At 52.5% G+C, this 25,142-nt stretch overlaps 1 protein-coding gene across 1 annotated transcript in view; it reads left to right on the top strand.

Annotated features, from left to right (window-relative positions):
- Nucleotides 1–251: 251 nt before the first annotated feature.
- CREB3L1 (cAMP responsive element binding protein 3 like 1) overlaps nt 252–25,142 on the top strand; it is a 45,126-nt gene continuing 20,235 nt past the window's right edge. The window contains exons 1-2 of the mRNA XM_023215857.2: nt 252–804; nt 23,685–23,913. Coding sequence (XP_023071625.1) covers nt 703–804; nt 23,685–23,913 — 331 coding nt within the window. The 5' untranslated portion in view covers nt 252–702. The remainder of the gene's footprint in view (nt 805–23,684; nt 23,914–25,142) is intronic.

Here is a 25,142-nt window from a genome sequence, read left to right as displayed (position 1 = left end):
TTAACAAAATGCCAATGTTTCAGGAACACTGTTATCGGTTCCAGGACTATTGTTGCTTTAAGCCCCCACCTTGAGCATTCAGAGAAGACAGATGACTAAGGAAGATGAAGTTGCAGATGTCTCTTTAAAAAATGAAAGAGGATTCCTTGAGCCACGCCCTCTTCTCATTAATATTAAATTATTGTGAATATTGATGTGGGGGCGTGGCGCCTTGGCCAGCTGGGCTAGCCAGCCAGGGGTTCCCGGTTTCACAGAGAGGAAAGTGACAGAAGCGTTGCGGAGGGAGAAGCAGAGACAGCGGAGAGGCCGGCAACCACCCAGTCTCGGGGGAGCGCTTAGCTCCCCCGCCCCAGCTCCCACCCTGTCCGGGGGGCTCCTCAAGCCCTCAGCCCCACCCCCGGGCTCCCCATGGAAGCCAGCTGTGCCCCAGGAGGAGCAGGAGGAGGTGGAGTGGGCTGAATGCCCACAGTGCGCCCGGGGCCCCTGAGCCCATCCCGCTCCTAGCCGCTGCCCTAAGGCCCCCGCGCCCCCCGCGCCCCCCACCCGGGGCCGCGCCGCCTCCGTCTGCCCCTCCCCCGGGGCTTCGCCCCGGACCTGCCCCCCGCCCGCTTGCCAGCGCTCAGGCAGGAGCTCTGGACTGGGCGCGCCGCCGCCCTGGAGTGAGGGAAGCCCAGTCGAAGGGGGTCCCGGGAGCCGGCCGCGATGGACGCCGTCTTGGAACCATTCCCGGCCGACAGGCTGTTCCCCGGATCCAGCTTCCTGGACTTGGGGGATCTGAACGAGTCGGACTTCCTCAACAATGCGGTAAGATGAAGGGTCTCCGTTCCCGTTCCACCCCTCAGCACCCTTATTCGCGGCGCGCCTGGGCCCCTAGAAGGACCCGACTACACATCACTGGGCAGGAGCGGGGAAAGGATTCAGCGCAGGGTCTCCCGGAGCGACATGTGTTTGGAGCTCCGATATTTGACGAGTAGGTCCCTCGACACTTCCCTTGGACCCCCGCCTGACCTAAGCCTCGGAGCTGGTGCCAGTGCGCGCCCCTCCTTGGGGGCGCAATCCTTGAACACGTTGGCCTCCACCTTCTAGGGGAAGGGGCCATCGAGGTATCGGGGCCGTCTGATCCTCGGATCTGAGCTCAAGAGACGCCAATCCCGCCCTCCACCCACGTCTTCTAGCCGTCCCCAACCCACCCCAGGTTCCAGGACGAGACTAGGCGCAAAGTGGCAGCGCCCTTTCCTGCGCCCCTTGGGGCTTCGGTGGCTCTTAGGCTGGATCTCCGCTGGGAGGCGCACCTGGGAGCGTTCAGAGGGTCTGAGACCCGACGCCCCTCGGGGATCAGAGCCAGACCTGGGTTCTCAGCCAGGCCTGGAAACTTCAGGGTGCTACCCTGGCAGCCCCAGGGAATCAGGCCCAGAGACCCCCCCTCCGGGAGGGACCTGAGGCTGGGGGCTGGGAGGAGGCGGTCAGGGCAACACAGGGTGATGGCTCGGGAGGATGGGAGCCCTTCTCTCCATCTCCCTCTAGATCTCTGCTCTGTCCCTCTGTTCTCAGAGTCTGGCTGACTTTCTCTCTCCCTCTCCCTATGTCTTCTTGACTAGGTCCGACTGTGAGCTTGTCTTTCTCCTCTTTCTCACTCTTCCCCTCCCTCCCTAAGGAAACGTGGCTTCTCTCTCTTCTTCCCTCCCTCCCTCTCTCAGGCTCAGCCCTAAGGCCCTGATGGGGGAGGGGCATGGGCTTAGAATGGGAGAAAATATTTAGGTTCAGAAGGGCCTGCCTAGATGAAATGTGGATTGTTTGGGGAATCTAGTGGGAGCCCCCTCTTCAGTGAACCACCAGTTGCATGTGCATGCCTGTACACACCACACACACACACACACACACACACACCCTGTGATCAAGCACTTGAGACTCTTTACCTGCTGATCTCTACCTCCCAGGACCAAGATAAACTTGGCCAGGCAAGAGCCAAGTCTTTAGAGGACTTGAGCATCTTGGACTTCCACCTAAACTGTCCCAGGCCACTAGATTGACAGTGAGGAGCCAGGCCAAGGGACAGGAGCCAGAGTCAAGGAGGCATGGAGATTGAGGTCTCCCTGTTCTCCATTAAGCAGCACATCCTGGTCACCCTGCGCTCTGAGGAAGACCCCTTGTCCCAGGCAGAGAGAGCATAATTCATCAGACAGAACAAGGGTACAAGGGGAGAGGGCTTGCATTGACAGCAAAGAGACTTGGTTTCTAGTCCTGGCTCTGCTTCCCCTGTGAGCTTGGCCCATACCACTGGATCTCCTCCTTGGGCCTCAGTTTCTTCGTCTGTAAAATGGGGGAGATGTTGGATCAGGTCTTCCTACAGATGGTTCTGGCACAGATCCCAGGAATAAAGCAGCAGGGATCAGGGGATCCACACCTTCTCTTGAGGTTGGTAAAAGACATTAGTCAGAAGGAAAGAGGTTTATCAGAGCTCAGACCCTTGAAGTCAAGGGGGGCAGTAGAGCCCCGCGGTAAGCTTCCCTAGGCCCTTGGAAGCTCTGAGTTGGGCTTTCTTCTGAATGAACTCAGCCGCCCGCAGCCTCTTCCTGCTGCTCCATTCAGCCCTGCGTCCCCAGCTGCTCATCTGGGCCTTGGTCCAGCACAGGAAAGGAGGCATGACCAGACAGTGGGATCCAGCACTGGGACACTGGGGAGGAAAAGCCCTGTTGGGGAGGCTCCTGATCTTGCACCTGGGCAGGGCCAGGAGAGGCAGCGGGAGAAGATGGGGTGCCTAAAGAAACAGAGAAAGGACTCTTGGGCTGGGAATCAAGAGATTTAATTCTGTCTGTGTTTCTGCCACCAGCCAACAGGAGAATTCAGAAAAGTGACTTTATTTATTTATTTATTTATTTATTTTTGAGATGGAGTCTTGCTCTGTCGCCCAGGCTGGAGTGCAGTGGCGAGATCTTAGCTCACTGCAAACTCCGCCTCCCGGGTTCACACCATTCTCCTGCCTCAGCCTCTCAAGTAGCTGGGACTACAGGTGCCCGCCACCATGCCCGGCTAATTTTTTTTGTATTTTTAGTAAAGACGGGGTTTCACCATGTTAGCCAGGATGGTCTCGATCTCCTGACCTCATGATCCACCCACCTCAGCCTCCCAAAGTGCCAGGATTACAGGCTTGAGCCACCGCGCCCGGCCAAAAGTGACTTCTTCTTCTGGGTGTTGGCTTCCTCATCTGAAAAATGGGAATACTAGAACCATAGCATTACTGTAGGCATTTCGAGAGAAAATTAAGGTGAAGGTTAATGTAGCACAATGCCTGGCATGAAACGTTCATCGCTGGTTTGATCCACAGAGACTGGATGGGGGTGATAGTGAGAATTGCTCAGCTAGGAGTTGCTGTGTGAACATAGCAAGTCATTTTCCTTTTCTGGGGCCTCCATCTCCATATCCGAGGTCCCTTCCAGCTGAGATCCCATACCAACCCTTCCCCCAACTTCTTCATTCTGGATGAGGATAGGAAAATATTTCCAGGGTTAAGGATGGGTAGGGATGGTGTCTGTGTGCCTCTCGGTCTGGAAAATAGAGAGCAGAATATTCACTATCCTCCTTAAAAATCCAGATACAGGCCATAAATCATGCAGGAATTGTGTGTGTTCTGTTGCTCTGTGCAAAATGCAAAATGTATGCTCACCCTGAAAACAACTATGCAAGAAATACGCATGCACTTGGACAGACAGGAGAGGGAGTACACAAAGTCAAGACAAGTGTGTTTGGAGGTGGCTGGGCTGCTTTATTTTTCTTTCTATGAGGATACCTTCATGTTGCTGCAATTCTGTTTATGCGATTCTCAGAGATCCTCAGAAGGGGGCTGCCCTTCCTGTCCCATGTGGGGGCATCTCCTCTCTGCCCCTCCCACTCTCCCACGGTTTCTGATGTGGCCACCCTGGAGCCACTGTACTCTGTGATCCTTCAGCCCCTTGGCCCATACGAGAGAGAGGGTCTGGGCTCCAAGAACTGGGATAAAGGACCAAAGGGAGAGCAGGTCGTTTCTCCAGATGGAAACACTAGGTCTGTGTGCTGTCCCCTCCTTCCTCTGGCTAAGAGGAAGGGATGTCTGGCTTCTCTAGAGGGAACTGGCTTGGGATCCCAGAGAAGCCCCAGCTGGGAGGGTGTGGGGAGGAGAAGGAGGAGGAAGAAGAGGTCTGTTTTCTCAGAGGGGAGTAGCAGGAAGCTGCAAGGATGTTTGCCCAGCACACCCGTTCACTCCCTGCAGCTGGGGAGGCCAGGTGTGGGAGTGACGGGGACCCGGGGACCAGCCCAGCATGGGGGGAGGCGGTGGGGGCTAAGGCTGATAGCTACTCCCCAGACCCCTGGCCTGGCTTCTCCTGAGCTAACTGGGAAGCAGAGAGGCATCCCCACCCCCAGCCTTTGGGAGATTTAGGGAGATTAGAGAAGTATGTGTGTTTGGGTGTTCCTATGTCTGTGGGTGGCCCTTTAACAGTCCTTAAAAGGGGAGATATATGTGTGTTTCCGTTTAAGTTCTCACCAACAGGAAAGAGGACAGAAGTGCTAAGGCACTCTGGTCTCAAGAGTGGAATCTGCTAGAAAAGATCTAATGAAAAACCTACTGCAGGAGCCCAAACCTCAGGTTACCTATTCAAAAAGGAGACCTCTGATACCTACTCCTCCATCAAAACATTAAGTTCGTCTTGAGCAGAGGTTTGGTTTGGGTTTTGCTTCCCCTAGTGTTGAGGGAACAGTTCCTTGAGTCAGGGGCTTGGTCTGTCTTGTTCACTGCTATATCCCAGTGCCTAGCAACCAACTGTTGCTGAATGAATAAATGGATGGATGAATGGATGGATGGATGGATGGATGGATGGATGGAGAAAAAGGGGCTCAAGCCAGACCCCACATTCTTAGAGAAGAGGGAAAAGTGTCCTTAAGCCCATCTATTTGTAGTCATCTAGGTCCTGCAGAGCCCGCACTGTCTCTGGGGTCCAGGAAGGGCTCTCTATGGTTTTCAATGTATTCTCATTACCTTGAGCCATCCCCATACTGTGGCACAGGCCTCTGAAGCCCCTGGTCTAGAATAATCTACAGTTGGTTGACCCACAGGGGATTTGAACTTGTGGCTCAGGTCTCACCCTTGAGCACCAGCTCTAGTGCTTCTGTCTTCCCCAGTTTCTTCTTCAGATTGCTCTAGGACTCCTGGATCCATACTCACCCAATTTAAGACTAAGCCTTTTCCAGCCCTGCCTCAGGGCCTTTGCACATGCTGTTCCTGCCATCTGGACTGCTTTTCCCCCAGTCTCTCCATGTCAGCCTCTGATCCCAGCTCAAATGTCACCTCCTTCAGAAAGGCTCCCTGAACACCTAAAAAGGGACCCCCCTATTCTTTTCTGTTTTAGTCTTTTGATTTCTTCTAGCCCTTAACCCAGTTTGCAATTATTTTAATGGCTTATTGTGTATTTCCTCCATGAGAAAGTAAGTTCCATAAGAGGAGAGTCCATATCAGTTTTGTGCATTGACATAAACCTAGCACAGTCACATGGGACAAAATAGATGCTCAATATAGTAAAACTCTACAATAATGCAATAAATATACCCAGTCAAAAATTTCCAGTTATGTTCATTTGCAGTGGCTCATGCCTATAATCTCAATGATTTGGGAGGCCAAGGTAGGAGGATTGCTTGAGCCCAGGAGTTCAAGACCAGTCTGGGCAACATAGGGAGACCTCATCTCTACAAAAAATTTTTAAAAATTAGCCAGGCATGGTGGCATATGCCTATGGTCCCAGCTGCTCGGGAGGCTGAGGAGGGAGGATCACATGGGCTAGGGAGGTTGGGACTGCAGTGAGCCGTGATGGCATCACTGCACTCCAGCCTGGGCAACAGAGCCAGACCCTGTCTCTAAAAGTAATAATAATAATACAAATTTAAAAATAAATTTTCCAATTACATAAAATGTGGAGTTATATTTTTGTAGAATTAATGAAAAACAGTAGTTTTCAGATGGTCTGTACTATCACAAAAAGCAGGAAAGTAAAAATTGTGACACCTTACTGCACAAAGCAGACCAAAGAGAGAGAGTCCCACAGGAGAATGAGGCATCACTTTTTTTTTTTTTACCAGCCCCACAAATAATGGAGTTTTGCTCACTTTTACTTGAGAAGGGGCCTGAGCATAGAACAGAAGTCAAGTTTGGGTCACATTGTAGAGAACTTTGCTCTATTTCAAGGACTTACTATATTTGTAGAGAAAATTACTTTAGGCTGGGGCAATCCTAGTAAGGGAAGGGAAAAATTGTTTTAAAAAAATCCCAGGCTGGATGTGGTGGCTCACACCTGTAATTCCAGCACTTTGGGAGGTGGAGGCAGGGGGATCACTTGAGGCCAAGAGTTTCAGACCAGACTGGGCAACACAGAAAGACTCCATCTCTACAAAAAATGAAAAATAAATAATTATCCAGGCATGATGGCACATACCTGAAGTCCTGGCTGCTTGGGAGACTGACATGGGAGGATCACTTGAGCCCAGGAGTTCAAAGCTGCAGTGAGCTATTATCATGCCACTGCACTCCAGCCTGGGCAACAGAGCAATACCCAAAAAATCAGATCTAAGTGTTCAAGAGGTGTACTTACGTTTCCTGAAGGGGTTCTGGGGTTTTCAGGATCCTGGAATGGCCAGCCCTTAGGGTGGTGGGGATGCGGGGTCCCACAGAAGTGCTGTCTGCCCCCCAACAGGTTGTGAGGTCCCTCCGGCTTCCCTGGACCAGCCGGGAATTCATTTGCTTATTCATTAATACACATGTCCATTCCTTCAGCAATTGGACACTGAAGGAACATCTATGCTGGTGCCAGGGTAACCTGGATGAAGAAAACACACTTGACCCTCCAGTCAATCACAGACGAATGAGCGAGAAAGAGAGCGAAATAGGCAGTATCAATACCATGGTGGACGCCATGATGGAGCAGAGCATGGCAGGAGGCTGAGCCAGGCTACAGGTCATGAAAGCTTTCTCAGAAGGTGATCTCTGCACATGCTGCCCCAATTTCCCTCATCTTTAGTGGCAAAGGACTTATTAGAAGGCATTTCTGGCCAGGCATGGTGGCTCACGCCTGTAATCCCAACACTTTGGGAGGTCGAGGCAGGTGGATCACCTGAGTGCAGGAGTTTGAGACCAGCCTGACTAACATGGTGAAACCCCGTCTCTACTAAAAATACAAAAAAAATTAGCCGAGTGTGGTGGCAGGTGCCTGTAATCCCAGCTACTTGGGAGGCTGAGGCAAGAGAATAGCTTGAACCCAGGAGGCAGAGATTGCAGTGAGCTAAGATCGCACCATTGCACTCCAGCCTAGGCAACAAGGGCAAAACTTTGTCTCAGAAAAAAAAAAAAAAAAGGCATTTCCACAGGGACTGGTGCTGTGTTCCTTTTACTGAACACATATAGGTATTATTATCCATTGTGCAGATAAGAAAACTAAGAGAGGCAGCCGGGCACGGTGGCTCAAGCCTGTAATCCCAGCACTTTGGGAGGCCGAGACGGGCGGATCACGAGGTCAGGAGATCGAGACCATCCTGGCTAACATGGTGAAACCCCGTCTCTACTAAAAAATACAAAAAACTAGCCGGGCGAGGTGGCGGGCGCCTGTAGTCCCAGCTACTCGGGAGGCTGAGGCAGGAGAATGGCGTAAACCCGGGAGGCGCAGCTGGCAATGAGCTGAGATCCGGCCACTGCACTCCAGCCCGGGAGACGGAACGAGACTCCGTCTCAAAAAAAAAAAGAAAACTAAGAGAGGGGAATATATTAAGTCCACTCAAGGGCAGGAGTCCTACAGAGAGAGTCAAAAAGGGGAGCAAGAAGAAGCTACAAGCAAGTTCTCTTGTTGTTCTGGTTTGAGCTTTGCCCTCTAGAGCAAGGAAAATTCGGGATCTTTGATATCAGAGGGTCCCTGCCTTCATCCTCACCCACTCCTATCCTTAGGGCACCTTGGATGCCTAAGCTTTATGGGCAAGGCCAGATCCCCTGGACAAGCTCCCACATCCCATTTCACACCCTATCCTCAGATTCACCCCAGGATGCTGTTCCCCAGCCCTTCTGGGGACTTGGACCTTTGCTCTCTGCAACTCCCAGGACTCCTCAGGAGACTCTGTTTCTGTCTGCCCTGGCCTGGCCTGGCCTGGCTGCTGCACCAGGAGAGGGGAGCATAAAGGACATCCCTGTTTTGTGTCTTCTCCCTATACCATGTGCCTCATGCGAGTCCTGGTACCAAGGCCCTCCTGGAGCATCTCTCTCTGGGACCTGGCTTGCCCTTGAACCTCCCTCAAGAAACCAGCTCCAGATGCTGTAGAACAGCCTGTTCCTCTGGAAGTCTCAGCACTCCTGGGGGCAGGATAGAGGAGGAAGATTTGGGTGGAGTTAAGTCAAGACCATGAGCATTGCTCTGGCTGGAACTCTGTGTAACCCTCTTGAGCATCCCTGGGGAAGCCAGACTGAATGGCAGGACCCTGGACCAGGATTGGGGAATGTGTGGGGGTGGGATTGTCTGGTTCAGGAGAAGCTGGGAGAGGCAGGAAATGCCCCAGGACTCTGACCCTCAGAGGAAATATGTCAAAGGTATTGATTTCCTTGGAATGTCAAAGATCTTGATCTCCACCTCCTGGACACACCATATTGTCTACAAGGCCAGTTTGATAGCTGGAGCAACCATGGGCTTCCCTGCTGCCGGGTTCCGTGTGCCTCCTCCCCCAATTCCTCTGGGACAGAGCCTTCCCTGCCGCTTCCTTGGCCTTTGGCTCATGGCCCAGAAGCCACTTCACCCATCAGAGAGAGGCTGACACATCTGGGCTGGGATGTGTGGTCCGACATAACAGCTGGACAGCAGCAGCCACTGGTTCCTCCTCCCCTTCCAAAAGAATAACAAAAATGAAAGTAACAATGGAGTGAGGCAGGCTCTTCAGGCCTTCATGGAGAGCCAGGAGGCGGGTTTCAGGCAGTGATTGAGGGAGGCTCGCTTTGGAGGCAGACAGGTCTGCGCCTTTGCCCATGGGTTCCTTCCGCATGGAATACCCTCACGCCTCTTCACCTCATTTCCCTCACTTGCTGTGTGACCTTAGGCAAATCACTTTCCCTTTCTGGGCCTTGCCCTCCTCATTTCTGAACTAAACTGAGGGTTCCCTGAGAGCAGGGTGTGTCAGTCAATTATTTTTGGCTATTCTCTAGGTACAGCTATAATGACTGAGTGCTCAGGAAATGTTTATTTATTGGATGGATGGAAGGAAGGCAGGATGGAGTAGGGTGGGGACGATAGAGGAATGAATAGGTGGGTGAATAGATAGTAAAAGAAAGGACACTTCTACATTTCCAGCTTTGATGGTCCTTTTTTTTTAAAGTAGATTAATTGATTCATTCATTCATTCGATTACTCAAATCGTGAATCTTAGCATAAATGCCATCTCTCCCTTTCACTTTATCATCATGGCCTTTTCTATTATGATATATTGTGCAATGGAAGAATATACAGAATGTATATCTATCAGTTATAAAGTATAATAAAATGAATCATGAAAACTTACCCAGCTTAAGAATCAGACTCAGGGCCAGGCATGGTGACTGATGCATGTAATCCCAGCACTTTGGGAGGCTGAGGCGGGTCAAGAGTTTGAGACCAGCCTGACCAACATGGCGAAACCCCTTCTCTACTAAAAATACAAAAATTGGCCGGGTGCAGTGGCTCATGCCTGTAATCCCAGCACTTTGGGAGGCCGAGGCAGGCAGATCACCTGAGGTCGGGAGTTCAAGACTAACCTGACCAACATGGAAAAACCCTGTCTCTACTAAGAATACAAAATTAGCTGGGCATGGTAGCACATGCCTGTAATCCCAGCTACTAGGGAGGCTGAGGCAGGAGAATTGCTTGAACCTGGGAGGGGGAGGTTGTGGTGAGCCGAGATCGCACCATTGCACTCCATCCTGGGCAACAAGAGTGAAACTCAGGCCGGGCGCGGTGGCTCAAGCCTGTAATCCCAGCACTTTGGGAGGCCGAGACGGGCAGATCACGAGGTCAGGAGATCGAGACCACCCTGGCTAACACGGTGAAACCCCGTCTCTACTAAAAAATACAAAAAACTAGCCGGGCGAGGTGGCGGGCACCTGTAGTCCCAGCTACTCGGGAGGCTGAGGCAGGAGAATGGTGTGAACCCAGGAGGCGGAGCTTGCAGTGAGCTGAGATCCGGCCACTGCAGTCCAGCCTGGGCCATAGAGCAAGACTCCGTCTAAATAAATAAATAAATAAATAAATAAAAATAACATAAAAAATAAAAGAGTGAAACTCAGTCTCAAAAATAAAAAATAACAAAAAGAATAAAAATAAAATAGAAAAATAAAAATACAAAAATTAGCCAGGCGTGGTGGTGGGACCCTATAATCCCAGCTACTCAGGAGGCTGAGGCAGGAGAACTGCTTGAACCCAGGAGGTAGAGGTTGCAGTGAGCCAAGATTGCACCACTGCACTCCAGTCTGGGCAATAGAACAAGACTCTGTCTCAAAAAAAAAAAAAAAAGAAAGAAAGAAAAGAAAAGAGACTCAGTTCTGAATATCTTGGTCTCTCAAAGCTGCATGAGTTTGGGACAGAGGTGAGCTGTAGATTCTGAATCCACCCCACTCTGGGGAGATTTTAAACAGGAAAGTCCCAAGACCAGGTGCATACTCTCAGGCTCAACTTGTGCAGATAGCAGGTCCACAGGTCAGATGGCAGATGATGGGGCAAGTGCTGGGGAGGTGATCCTTGCTTGAGGTGGGACATCTGCACCACTGCTTAGACCTGGGGGCTCCCTCTTGTCATCTGTGTGAGCTTGGGCAGGTGCTTTAACCTCTCCAGGCTTATTTCCCTCATCCAAAAGTAGGGTTCATGGTAAAACATAGGGTTCTTAAGACAATTCCATCAGAAATTCTTGTAGAGGGCCTGGTACACCATAAACCCTCTATAAACAATAGTTGCCACTGCTGTTTTTAGTCTTTTGGCTTTTAATTTTTTTTTTTTTTTTTTTTTTTTTGAGGCAGGGTCTCACTCTGTTGCCCAGGCTGGAGTGTAGTGGCATAAACACAGCTCACTGCAGCCTCAACCTCCCAGACTCAAGTGATCCTCCCACCTCAGCCCCCCAAGTAGCTGGGACTACAGGCACATGCCACCATGCCTGGTTAATTTTTTGCATTTTTTATAAAGATGGTTTTCTGCCATGTTGCCCAGGCTAGTCTCAAACTCCTGAGCTCAAGCGATCCTCCCTCCTTGGCTCCCAAAGTGCTAAGATTACAGGCATGAGTTGCCACATCTGGACAATTTTTAATTTTTGTGGGTACATAGTAGGTTAGATACTTGTGGGGTACATGAGATATTTTGGTACAGGCATGTAATACACAATAATCACATCATAGGCTGGGCGCGGTGGCTCACGCCTGTAATCCCAGCACTTTGGGAGGCCAAGGTGGATGGATCACAAGGTCAGGAGTTCGAAAACAGCCTGACCAACATGGTAAAATCCCGTTTCTACTAAAAATACAAAAATTAGCCGGGCGTATTGGTGCATGCCTGTAATCCCAGCTACTCAGGAGGCTGAGGCAGGAGAATTGCTTGAACCCAGGAGGCGGAGGTTGCAGTGAGCCGAGACCGCGCCACTGAACTCCAGCCTAAGCAACAGAGTGAGACTCTGTCTCAAAAAAAAAAAAATCATGTAATGGGGAGTGGGGTATCCATCCCCTCAGGCATTTATCCTTTGTGTTACAAACAATCCAATTATACTCTTCGGTTTTTTATTTTATTTATTTATTTATTCATTTATTTTTGAGATGGAGTCTCACTCTGTTGCCCAGGCTGGAGTGCAGTGGCACGACCTCCACTCATGGCAGCCTCCGCCTCCCAGGTTCAAGCGATTCTCTGCCTCAGTCTCCCGAGGAGCTGGGATTACAGGCATGCGCCATGACACCCGGCTAATTTTTGTATTTTTAGCAGAGACGGGGTTTTGTTATGTTGGCCAGGCTGGTCTCAAACTTCTGGCCTCAAGTGATCCACCCGCCTCAGCCTCCCAAAGTGCTGGGATTACAGGTGTGAGCCACTGCACCTGGCCCTCTTAGTTATTTTAAAATTTAATTATGATTGACTATGGTTCCCCTCACTGTTTTTATTCTGATTGTTGCTGTCATTGCCTAAAAGGAAGACCCACAGCATTTGACAGCCCTTGCAGGAATATCCCACCTTGTCCAGCCCTGCAGAGCCCTGATCACGGGGATTTTATTTTTCTCTCTATCTCAACTCTCTGGAGATGGGAGGCTCTTTGGGTAAAGCCAAAAAGCCCCAGGCCCCTTCTCAGGACTCCTTCTGGGCAGCAGGAGAGGGATGGCCAGGAAAGGAGCAAAACCAGATCCCCAGGATGAACCCAGTGTGTGGAGTGGGGGCCCATATTTTGTATCTGGCCCTGGACTAGGTGCTGCAGTGGGGCAGCAGGATCATTCCTTCAGCAACCAGTGTTGTTGTCGGTGCTTTAGAACACGGGCTCTGCGATCAGAGCTTGGGTTCAAATCCCCGCTTGACCACTTGCTAACTGAATGAACTTGGGCAAGCTACTTAACTACTCTGAGCCTCAGCGTCTCATCCATAAAGTGAGGGTACTAAGAAGACCCACTTTATCCTCTGAAACTTAAATGAGCTACTACATGCAGGGAGTTAGAGCAGTGCCTGGTACATAAATATTCACTGTTATTATATTAAGATCATTACTATTAGGCAGAGTATAAGTTGGGCCCTATTTGAGGCTCTGCAGAGGGTTCAAGGATGAAATCTGGCTGGGCGCGGTGGCTCACGCCTGTAATCTCAGCACTTTGGGAAGCTGAGGCAGGCGGATCACTTGAGGTCAGGGGTTCGAGACCAGCCTGGACAACACAGTGAAACCCCATCTCTACCAAAACATACAAAAATTAGCCGGACATGGTGGTCCATTCCTGTAATCCCAGCTACTTGAGAGGCTGAGGCAGGAGAAGTACTTGAACCCAGGAGGCAGAGGTTGCAATGAGCCAAGATCATACCACTGTACTCCAGCCTGGGCAACAGAGTGAGACCCCGTCTCCAAAAAACAAAAGAAATGAAACCTGTCTTTGATCCTACCCTAAAGAAGGGTGACGTTTAGAAGGATAGCTGGATCCCATTGTGTGTAATTAGAGTTCAGGGCATGATATCAACCGATGACCGAACAGTCTGTAAGTGCTATGGTAGAACAGAGAGGGAGATGACTCTTTGAGCTTGGTGATCAGGGAAGGCTTCTTGGAGGAAGCAGCATTTGAGTTGCCCCTTAAAGGATAGGAAGAGTGAGAATGAGGAGATAAAGAACAAAACACTGCAGGCACCAGGAGAGGTATAAGCAAAGGTCCCACAGCCATGGGGACCACAGCAGGTTTAAGGAGCTGGGAGTGGTCCATCCAACTAGGCTGGAGAGAAGAGAAAATGAGGGGGCTCCAGCTCTAGTGGTAAGCTGGGATCAGTTTCTGACAGTCCTTGAGTATCACCTGGGGAGCTGGGAGTTTTTCAGCAGGCAGGAGGGAGCCAATGATAGTTCTGGGTTGTACCAGGTGATGGTCACCAGCTCCTCTGAATGGTCTCAGTGCTTGGGGCCCTGCAGTCCATCAGGGGAATCTCAGTTCTCAGCCTGTCTGGGTGATCAGGGACTCTCCCCCAGGGGGAACAGAACTGTGGGCCCTCTCTGAGCCCAGGGCAGCTCAGGGCAGCAGCTGACTCCAGGTCTCTTCTCTCCTCTGACTTCTACCCTGTGCCCTGATGTGACTCTTACACTGGGCCAGGAGTACCAGTTCCCTTCTGGCTCCTTCATCCCCAGCACTGAGAGCCAGGCTGGCCTGGGGAGGCCCAAGGCAACTCCGCCCTTGCAGAGGGACAGGCTGTTCCTCTTCGGGGCTGAGAGCTCCAGCCTGAACCATGTCCTGGCTCCTGGCCCAACACCAGGACCCTAACAAGGTTCCCCCATCCCGTCCAATACTCCAGGACCTTCCACCATCAGACAAAGCACGTCCCTATGAACCCCAGGGGCTTAGAAGGGTCTGAACCCTCCTGAGCCCAGCCCAGCCTGGCACACTAGCTCCTTGACCCTCCCACCCATTGGCTGGGACAAGATGCCCAGAGCCCCACTCACCATCCTTCCAGCCCTGCCCTCTGCCGCCCCAAGGCCTTCACCCCTTTCTCTCCAGGGCTGCAAATCAGTTCCACATTTGGGATCTGGCATGCACTATCTGCTCGGAACTCTCTCCTCCCAGTTAGCTCCCATCTCCCTCCACCCCACAAGTTCAGTCCCTGGGGTCTGCGGGAGGGGAAGGGCTCCTGCCTCTGACAATCCCTTCAGAGGACCGAGAGGGAGCCTGACTGTGGCACTGTGCCAGAGGGACAGTGGACAGGAGGCCTCCCAGGGAGAGATGAAAGAGGAGGAGCCGAGGGGGTGGGCGGAGGCAAAGCTAGAGCAAGCAAGGGGACGGGGGGGTGGGGGGGGGGGAGGGAAGGAAGGTGGTAGTTCCCAGCTCAGCACATTCCTGAGACATCTGGATGCACTGGAAGGGCCCCAGCTGGCCTGCATGACTGTGGCTCTAGCTTCTCTGCTCTGTGATGTCAGGACCCAACACTCCCCACTCCCCTCAGAGTCCCACTGGCCTGGGGGCCATTTGGGGCTGAGTACTGGGGTCTCACCAACCCCTGACCCTCAGCGAGCAAGAAAGAGGCCCCTGGGGCAATGGAGGAAATGCCGGCCACAGAGGTGGGCCTGGACACGGGAGTAGGAGGGAGGCACTGAAGACCCAGTGGTTTGCCCATCCGACTGACTCAAGGAAAAGTGTGCCTTTGGGCTGGTGTCAGTCCTTCTCTCCTCCTTGGAAGGGAGATAGAGACAAATGAATGACTCTGGAAATGGCTGCTTACCTTGGGCTGTGTGACCCTGGGCAAGTGTACTCCCATCCCCAGCTCTCGGTTTTCCTCATCTGTAATAATAACAGCTACATTTAATGAGAGCCTTCCTCCTATATGTCCTGCTTTATATAAAGCACTTTACAATTGTTATCTCATTTAATCCTCACAGCAACCTGGTGGGGTGGGTATGAATGTTCCCATTTTATACTCAGGACTGAGGTTTACAGAGGTTAAGTAACTTGTCCAAAGCCTGCACAGTGTGTAGGAGAACCAGGATTAGAACCAGGTCTGTCTGACTCCCTTGCTCATAACCATTGAACTGCTTTGCCTCTGCACATAAGAGGGGGTGGACTTACTGATGCCAAAATTCCTTTCTGCTCGAAAATTGTAATGATTTCTTTTGGCCATTGCGGGGCTCTTCAAGAAGGGCAAGGGCAGGCATTAGTCACCTACTGGGTGGGGGAAGGAAGGCAGAGACAGCTGGCTTTGAAGCATCGGGTGGGTCAAGAGTCTTTGGTGGTCCCCTCCCATGGAGGCCCAGAGAGCTCCAGACCCCAGGGACTGGAGTCATTAGCCTAATCCCCAGCTGAGCCCAGGGGTCCCACACCTTCTCTGAAAGAAGAGAGTAAATAAGGAGAGAGAATACCACTCCTTCCAAAAATAAAACCTGAGGACAACTCAGACAGGCCAGGACCGCTGAGGATGTCAGAGGCCGAATGCTGAGTACACTGAGGAGAGGGGAGGCCAAGGGAATTCCAGCCAGAGCGAGGCGGTAGGCTCCAGGCGAGGAGGGCCTTCCAGCTGGCCAGAGGCCGGGAGAGCAGCCCTGACAGGTTGGCCACTGTGTTCTGTTTATACCCTTAGGCCTGACTGGGTCTGCGGGGGGACAGCGATTCCAGCACTGAGTGGAGTCTGTGCTTCCCAGGTACCTGGTCTGGCTAGGGCTTAAGAATAGAAAGGCTTGGGGAAGGAAGAACAACCCGGAGAATGGGTACAGAGGCCCCACTAGGGAGGAGCCGAGGGAAGGAGTCCAAACACATGGAAACTCTGCCTGGAGCAGAAGCAAGCTGGCATCAGGGCAAGATTCGGGACGGTCATTCCTGGAGGCTCTCTGCTGCAGAAAACAGGGCCTGAGTCCATAAGCTGTCTGACACACTCCTTCATTCACACACTTATCCAGTCAGTCAGTCACTCAGCAAACGCCTGAGCACCCACTGTGTGCTGGGACCAATGCCAGGCTTTGCAGATTCGGACAAGAATTGGACACAGCAAGACATATAGGCAATACAGCTGGATCACTTGAAGCTACCCCAAGGAACTTGCACTCTATCCTAAGAGTAGAAGGAAGCCATATTCATTGATGGCTCCCCACTACCCTTAGGATAGAGTACCCTTGGGATAGAGTACAAGTTCCTCATCGATGGAGCAGAGAAATGACATAGTGACTTCTAAGTTTTAGAAGATCCTTTATTTTTAGGACAGGGTCTTGCTCTGTTGCCCTGGCCGGAGTGTAGCAGTGTGATCATAGCTCACTGCAGCCTCAAACTTCTGGGCTCAAGTAATCCTCCTACCTCAGCTCCCTGAGTGACTGGGATTACCCACCACACCTGGCTAATATTTTTAAATTTTTTGTGTGTGGAGATGGGATCTCGCTATATTGCCCAGGCTGGCCTCAAACTCCTGGCCTCAAGCAGTCTTCCCACCTTGGCCTTCCAAAGTGGTAGGATTACAAGTGTGAGCCCCCTTGCCTGGCCTAGAAGATCTCTCTTGATGTAACGTGGAGGATGCTCTGGAGAGGGATCAGAGTTCGAGGCTTGGACTTACCTTCATAGTCACACCATTGGTCAAAAAGCCTTTTAAGAGTAGGAATTGGATCTTGTTCATCTGTGTATCCACAAAGCTGGGCACCCAGTAGGTGCTGAGTAAATACTGAATGAATGCATGAATGATGAATAACTGAATGTGACTAGATGCCCTTATTCTCCAGAGGCCCCTGGCGCCAACCCCGGCACTCAGTTTCCAGTGTCCTAAGCTGTCCTGCAGGGTTCCCCTGCCTATAGACCAGCATCTCCAGCAGCCAGACCGTAGGCTGCTGTGCCCTCGGAGGTGCCAGACAGAGCTAATCCCAGCCCTGGGCGGCGGCACTCGCTGCCATCGCTTCCTCCTGCCCAGACAGTGCCTGGTGCCTGCCCCAGGGTTGGGCCACAGCGCATGGGCCGCCTGGTGAGAAGCTGCCAGGGGCTGGCTGGGAAACTGAGGAAGCTATGGCCTGACCACAGCAAGGTTACCACTGTCAGGAGGGCCAATGGAAGGGCCAGACTAACAGGGCTAGGGGACTGCAGAGAATACACACCCTCCCCGGGACTCTGCTCTGCCTTGAAGTAGCCTGTGGCTGGCACCAGCCTGCTAATTCCTCTTTCCTTCCTTTCTCCAGCACACACTGGCAACGAAAAGCTCAGTCCCCATGTTGGCGCTTTCTTCAGTCCCAGCCCTCACTGTCCCAGCCCCATGCAAGCCTGGGGCTCCCAAATCCCCCTCACTGGTGTTCACATGACTCAGTCATCTCAGGCACTGAGTTGCTGGCTTGGCGACACCAACATTCAGTTCTGCGGTCATGTGAGATGGTGTGTGTGTGAGAATGAGTATGCGTGACCGTGTCTGTGTGATCCTGTGTCTGGGATGACTTCGCATGTGTGTGAGCGTAGGGGTGTGAATCACTGTCTGATCACATCTGATGAGTGTGTCTTGTTGAGTTTGCATTCACACCTGACAGTGTCAGCCTATGTGACTCTGTGAGGGGGTCTGTATGTGTGATAGCGCCTGTACAAGGCTGCACATGGAACTGTCTGAATGTGTCGATGGGTGTACTTTTCACTATGTGGTGTCGGAGATGTGGTGTTTCCCTGTGTACGAAGGAACCCCTCAGCCCACATCTGTGTAGCATGTGCTCATGCGTGCATGCACATACACACACACACAGAAGTATTTCTGCTTATTTGGACTTGTGCTCTGCGGTGAACAGTTCGGTAGGGGAAAATATGAAACTTCAGCAGCCGCCTTCCTTAGGCCTGTGGGGACTGGGGGCTGAGAGTGAGGTTGGAGGCTGGAACAACGTGCTCCCTTAACCCCCATACTCTGCCAGGAAGACTCTGGGAGGGACTGGCTCCAGGGACCAGGAGAACTGTTTTCTCACCATCCAGTCCCCAAAAGGCCAGGGCAGAGGAAAAAGGCCCAAGTTCTGAAGACTAATTCACTTTTCTAGGCCCCTCCCAATTGCGCTTCCATACAGACACAGACTGTAACAGATGAGGAAACCGAGGCCAGGAGAGGAGACACCTGCCACTGCCCAGGTCTCAGAGCAGACCTGGGTCTTGAATTAGGGCCTCCAGAGTTTCAGTTCAGTGCATTTTCTCCTTCACAGGGTGGCTTTCGCTCTGGGAGGGCAAGGCCTGGGTCTCTTAGGACCCCCAAATACCAGATGGCAATGCCTAAGGACAGGGTGGGTCTGCTGACAACTGGGGACCCAAAGGGCCCACCTCCTCTCCCTGCTCTCACTGCCCCCCCGCCCCCCAGGCACAGCAGTGACTCAGACTGAAGGCCCTTCAGCTTGAAATGGGGACAACTTTCTAGTGACCACGAGGCAAGTAACCGTCCGGGAATGTATGGGTCAGTGTGTGTTGGGGTGTGGGGGGGAGGTCTGTGGGTCCCAGCCTGCGGGGGGGAAAGAAAGGGGGAAATGTGAGAGGCCTCTCCTCCCATCTCTCCCTAGCTCTCACTCTCTCGGAAGGAATGTCCGGGCTCAGGATTCCCCCCCACCCCTTATCCCACAGCTCAGCCTGGACCCGCTCCGGTCTCCTCCCTCCTTTCCCCAAGCACAGACTGAACCAGCCTGGGCCGGGGGAGGGGCAGAAGTTAGGAATGGGGGTGCAGGCGCCAAGAAGCCAGGGGCCTGAGGGAAGGGGGCGCGCTGAGGCTGCTTCTGGTTAGGGAGACCCTTCTCCTACACCAACCCCAGCAGGCAGCTGCGCCTCTAGAGCTTTACCCTGTCTCTGCACTGACCTTAGGGAAGGAATTTAGGGAGGGGGGAAAACAAGGCTAGAGCCGGTACGATTACTGCCCCAGGAGAGTCCCCTCTGCCGCCACCAGAGACAGAGAACCACCAAAGCGCCCCACGGTAGGACAATTCGAGATGGAGCTGCAAGGGGATTTAAGGCCCGGCCCGCCCTTTGACTAGGGGAGGTCGGGGAGACCCTCGGTCTCCACTTCTCCCCGCGGGGGTGGGGGCGGGGCCATACTACTGATGAGGGGTTTAAGACACCATGAGACAGCCAGGCCATTTGTGCCTCGGCCCCAGACGCAGAAGGGGTCCCATGCAGGCCCGAGCCAGTGCACCCTGCGTTCCCACAGCCGCGGGCCGTCGGCGCAGGCTGGGACCCTCCTCCGCGCGAGCCCTGCACTCCTCCGGTGCCCTCCACGCCGCCACGGGCGGCTGCTCGCAGCCTCCCGCCATTGGCCAGGAGCTCTGCGGCTCCCACCAATGAGCAGGACGGATTCCGGCGAGGGGCGGCCCCGGGTAGTCCCGGGTTAACCCTTTGTGGGCCACTCCAGGACGGCGGCACCCGGATCCTTCTCTAAAATGTAAACGGCGGGCGGCTGAGGCCGGGCTCCAAGAGGGAGTGCAGCCGAGAGGAGGGGTACGCGGGTCTGCGAGCCGGAGAGCTCGGGAACCTCTCCTCCAAGAGAGGGAAGCCGGCGCCGGCTGCGCGTGGCAGCCGGAAAGGAGCTTATATTGGCACGACTATAGGAAAAAGTCTTTAACGAGGAGGGAAACAAATCATAATATTTCCTTCGCCGGCTTCCCACCCCCGTTGCCTGGAAAGGCACCCCTATGGGACGCTCACCCCCTGCAGAACTCTGTCGCCCTCAAAGCGTTGTTGACACGTGGCTCCCCTGACGTTCGTGGACTCCCGGCCACCGACCCCTTCCTCTTGCTCCCTGATTTCCATCGGACAAGCTAAACCTGAACTTTTGTGTGTGAAGTGGAGGGAGGGCTGGGTGTGGTTGCGGGTAGAGGGGACTGGGGGGCGTGCTGGAGCGGAAGAGGGCTGAGGTCTCCAGAATGGGCTTTCCAGGGATGGGGGAGGTGGGCCTAGGGATGATGGGACGCGCCCACTGTCCACCCAGCACCTGAAGAAGCCCGGCGCAAAGAGAACCTGGGCGTCGGAGTGTCCTCCACCCCCACCCCGCCTGCCCCTTGGCCGCCCTCCCCTTCCACTTGGCTCCCGCTGCTCTGGAAGCTCCATCCTGCTGGGTTTTGGCTGCTGTTTCTAGCAGGTGGGGTGGGGGCTGCTCACACAATGGGGCCAGCTGAGCTCTCTAAGCAGTTTCCTGTGGGCACCCTAAAAGGGTCCCTGGGAAGAACCTGGGTCATCTGCCTGAGCCAAGGCCTTCAGGGAATCCAGCCCAGATCGGAGGAAGCATCTCTCCTCTCCCAGGCCCCAGGAAGGGGTTTGGCAAACCCTTATCGCCTGCGAAGCAGCTGCTGGAGAAATACCTTAGCGGCTGACTCACCGGCTCCCTCTGTTCACAGCCCCCTCCCACTGGGCCCAACACCAGGCCTTTGAGAGACCCTAAGGGAGAGAACTGAGGGAAGCGCCCCCAGCCGGCAGGCCCGGGCTCTGCGGAGGGTGTGGCTAGCGCAGCCCTGGCTGTGGCTGGCTGGGTGGTTGGGGGGTGGTTATACCCTGTAAATGGCCTCTGTCTGGGATCACAGTGATTCTTAGAAATTCATTCAGCTCTGACCTCCTGGTACTGCCTCACTCCAGGTATTGATGGACAATTGACATGCTGATGGCATTGCCATCTGGGTTACAAGGCCCTGTCCCTCCACCAGTATCATAAGCCAGGTGCTGGAAGCCAGCAGGTGAACAGGGTGCAAACTCTGCCTCAGGGCAATAACCGGACCGGAGAGGGTCTGCTGCAGTTGTAGAAGGGGCAGTGAGGGATGGTGGGCGCCTCCCTGCTGTATTAGCTGTATTAGCTCCCTGGGCCTCAGTTTCTCTCTCTGTCAAATGCCAATATGCATTTGTCTTGTCTCATTGGACAATTGTGAAGATTAAATGAAATGATACATAGAAGAGCACTTTGGGTTAAAAGCACAACAGAAATGTAGGATGATGATTGATTGCTGGCAAACTGGGAAGTGGGAGAGTACCCCTGCCAATGGGGCTTCTAAGCTCATTTTGTCCTGGATTATCTCATCAGGCTTTGTTTGGAGGGGAAGGCCAAACATTCCCCTCGCAACTCCCACCATTGGTCCCAAGCTCAGCTCAGGGACAGAGTTTAAGGGCTGCACTTTTCATGATGACGATAACTAATGATGATTGAGTACTCACTCCATAGCAGGCACTGTTCTGTGTTTTGTATGTACAGTATTTACTCATTTTACCCTCATACTCCTATGAGGTGAGTACTAATCTAACACAATTTTAGATCCTCATGGCAACACTATGAGGTACGAACTATTATTTTCCCCTTACGGATAAGGAAACTGAGGCACGGAGAAGTTAAGCAACTCAGCAAGTGGTGGAGCTAGGAGTCAAAAGCACGTCTATGTGACTCCAGAGCTCGTGATCATCTCCTACTTCATGCAGACAGACTCATGTGGCCCTGAACCTTATACTCATACAGAAGGCTTCTCTGCTCATTACCTTCCAGATTGGGACAGGTTCCCAGTATTCCAGGCCAGAAAGGGCCAACAACTCCAGACCTTGAAGGAATCCCCTGGCACAAGCCTTTAACCACTCAGCAGGTGGGGCTCCAGGACCTAAGGCAGCGCCACATCCCCCATCTCTTCTGACTCACCAGCAAATTCATTCATTCAATAAATAAGGAACAAACAATAGAAACATTTATTGGACAGGCACGGTGGCTTACGCCTGTAATCCCAGCACTTCGGAAGGCCGAGGTGGACAGATCACTGGAGGCCAGGAGTTTGAGACCAGCTTAGCCAACATGGTGAAATCCCGTCTTTACTGAAAATACAAAAAATTTAGCTGGGCGTGGCGTGGTGGTGTGCGCCTGTAGTCCCAGCTGCTTGGGGGGCTGAGGCATGCAAATCGCTTGAACCTGGGAAATGGAGGTTGCAGTGAGCCCAAATCATGCCAGTGTAATCCAGCCTGGGTGACAGAGTGAGACCCTTGCAAGCAAGACAGAAAGAGAGAGAGAGAAACATTTCTTTACACATTTATAATTCTTTAGAGAGAAAAATAACTTATAAGAACCTACTATATGTCAGCCACTGGGGTGCTTTATTAACAATAAGAGGCAATGTTTACTGAGTAATTACTATGTGCCAGGGACTGTTCTAAGGGCTGTACGTGGATTAACTTGTTTAATCCTCACGACAATCTCGGCAGGTAGGAACTATTAATATTACCAGCTGTGCAGAAGACAAAATGAAACAGAGAGGTTAATTGACCTTCCCAAGATTGTGGAGACCAAGATTTTTCAGACATTTTTGTTTCTAAGAAATACATGTTACATCATTACCAAGTACACACATGTGCGAGCACGCACACACACAACTGATTTGTTTTTAAATTGCCAGGTATTTAACTCCACTGTGTGCTGTGCACTCTGATATTTTCTACCCTTTTTTTTTTTTCTGTTTTATTTTTACTTAAAATTCTGGTCGTGGCCGGGCGCGGTGGCTCAAGCCTGTAATCCCAGCACTTTGGGAGGCCGAGACGGGCGGATCACAAGGTCAGGAGATCGAGACCATCCTGGCTAACACGGTGAAACCCTGTCTCTACTAAAAATACAAAAAACTTGCCGGGCGAGGTGGCGGGTGCCTGTAGTCCCAGCTTCTCCGGAGGCTGAGGCAGGAGAATGGCGTAAACCTGGGAGGCAGAGCTTGCAGTGAGCTGAGATCTGGCCACCGCACTCCAGCCCGGGTGACAGAGCAAGACTCCGCCTCAAAAAAAAAAAAAAAAAAAATTCTGGTCATGACCCACTAAATTGATTTCACAACCCATTAATGAGTCACCACCCACAGTTTAAACAGCACTGAGTCATAGCTGGAAGGATGGAGGCCACCATTCGAACCTAAGTAGTAGGGCTCCAGAGCCTAACCTCTCCGTATAAAGGTTGACTTGGGAAAGGACAGAGACCCTGAAGTCTTGAGGACAGATGGGGACTGTGCTGCTGAGGGGACTGGAGGCTTCAAGAATCCCACCACCCTGCATCACTCTCTTCCCACATTCCAGCAAAAGATCACACAAAATTCACTAATATTGCCTTTGGAAAACAAACTTGTTGGCGTAGATACACGGTTGTTCTCTTACTTTGTCCTCACATCAGCCTATGAAGGAAGTAAGAAGGACTGAGAAACTGACTCACGCAGTTTAAGTCATTTGACCAAGGTCACAGAGCCCAGGGTCCTGTTGCCGGGTCCAGGGAGTTTTTGACCCCATCCACAGCTCACCCTTGCAGATAACAATGGTGAGGGTGGAGCTGGTGGTAGAGAGAATGGGATGACAGTGGTAATGGTCGTGATGGAAATGATGAGAGTTGGTGTTGTGATGTTGGTAGTGGGGAGGTTGCTGATGTTGCTGGTATTAATGGAAATGGGCACAGTAATGGGAGGTCGCAGTGACAGTGGTGGCTGTGGTGGGGGCCGCACCACCACAGTAGCACCTGCACCCCCTCCCCAAGCAAAGCTGAATTCCCTCTTCCCCTCACCTTCTCCTTCCCTAGCACTTTCCTGAGCACCTGGACCACTTCACGGAGAACATGGAGGACTTCTCCAACGACCTGTTCAGCAGTTTCTTTGATGACCCTGTGCTGGATGAGAAGAGCCCTCTATTGGACATGGAACTGGACTCCCCTACGCCAGGCATCCAGGCGGAGCACAGCTACTCCCTGAGCGGCGACTCAGCGCCCCAGAGCCCCCTTGTGCCCATCAAGATGGAGGACACCACCCAAGGTAAGAGGTGGAAGAACCTGGGGACAGCACAGGCCCAGAAGGCCCAGGAGGGAGGAAGCTCTGGGGTGACAAGAGAGTGTGCCTGCAGCCTGAGACTCCCAGAGGCTCCAAGAGGAGCCACCACAAACCCCTCAGGAGGTGCTGCTCCCTGCCTTTCTGTTCTCCCTCAATTCAAAGCCAGAGGAGCACTTCTCAAAAGGTTTTTTTGTTGTTGATTTAAGTCAGTGGTTCACAAAGTGTGGTTCCCAGACCAGCAGCATCACCTGGGAATCTGTTAGAAATGCAGATTCTCGGGTTCCACCAAAGCTGCTGAATCACAACCCTGTGGGTAGGGCCCAGCCTTCCAGGTGATTCTGATGTCCGCTCAGGTTTGCAAACTGCTGACTTAGAGGAGATGGGGGTAATTCAACAATAACTGTGGGGCCAGGTGTGGTGGCTTACACTTGTAATCCCAGCACATTGGGAGGCCAAGGCAGGTGGATCACCTGAGGTCAGGAGTTCAAGACCAGCCTGGCCAACACATGGTGAAACCCCATCTCTAAGAAAATACAAAAAACTAGCCGGGCGAGGTGGCGGGAGCCTGTAGTCCCAGCTACTTGGGAGGCTGAGGCAGGAGAATGGCGTCAACCCAGGAGGCAGAGCTTGCAGTGAGCTGAGATCTGGCCACTGCACTCCAGCCTGGGCGACAGAGCGAGACTCTCTCTCAACAACAACAAAAAAAATTATCCAGGTGTGGTGGTGCACTCCTGTAATCCCGGCTACTTAAGAGACTGAGGCATGAGAACTGCTTGAACCCGGGTGGAGGAGGTGAAGTGAGCCAAGATCGCACCACTGCATTCCAGCCTGGGCAACAGAGTGGGACTCCTTCTCAAAAAATAATAACAGTAATAATAATAACTGGCTGGGTGCAGTTGCTCATGCCTGTAATCCCAGCACTCTGGGAGGCCGAGGTGGGTGGATCACCTGAGGTGAGGAGTTCAAGACCAGCCTGGCGAACATGGTAAAACCCCGTCTATACAAAAATACAAAATTTACCCCAGCACGATGCCCTCCATCACATGGTGACTCTATTACATGCTGCCTGTAATCCCAGCTACTTGGAAGGCTGAGGCAGGAGAATCACTTGAACCCAGGAGGCGGAGGTTGCAGTGAGCTGAGATTGCGCCATTGCACTCTAGCCCAGGCAACAGAGTGAGACTCCTTCTCAAAAAAAAAAAAAAAAAAAAAAA

Source organism: Piliocolobus tephrosceles, chromosome 13 (genome assembly GCF_002776525.5).
Source record: "Piliocolobus tephrosceles isolate RC106 chromosome 13, ASM277652v3, whole genome shotgun sequence".
NCBI classification, from domain to species: Eukaryota; Metazoa; Chordata; class Mammalia; order Primates; family Cercopithecidae; genus Piliocolobus; species Piliocolobus tephrosceles.
Note: the sequence above shows the minus strand (reverse complement) of the source record. Positions and strands in the feature narration are given on the sequence as shown.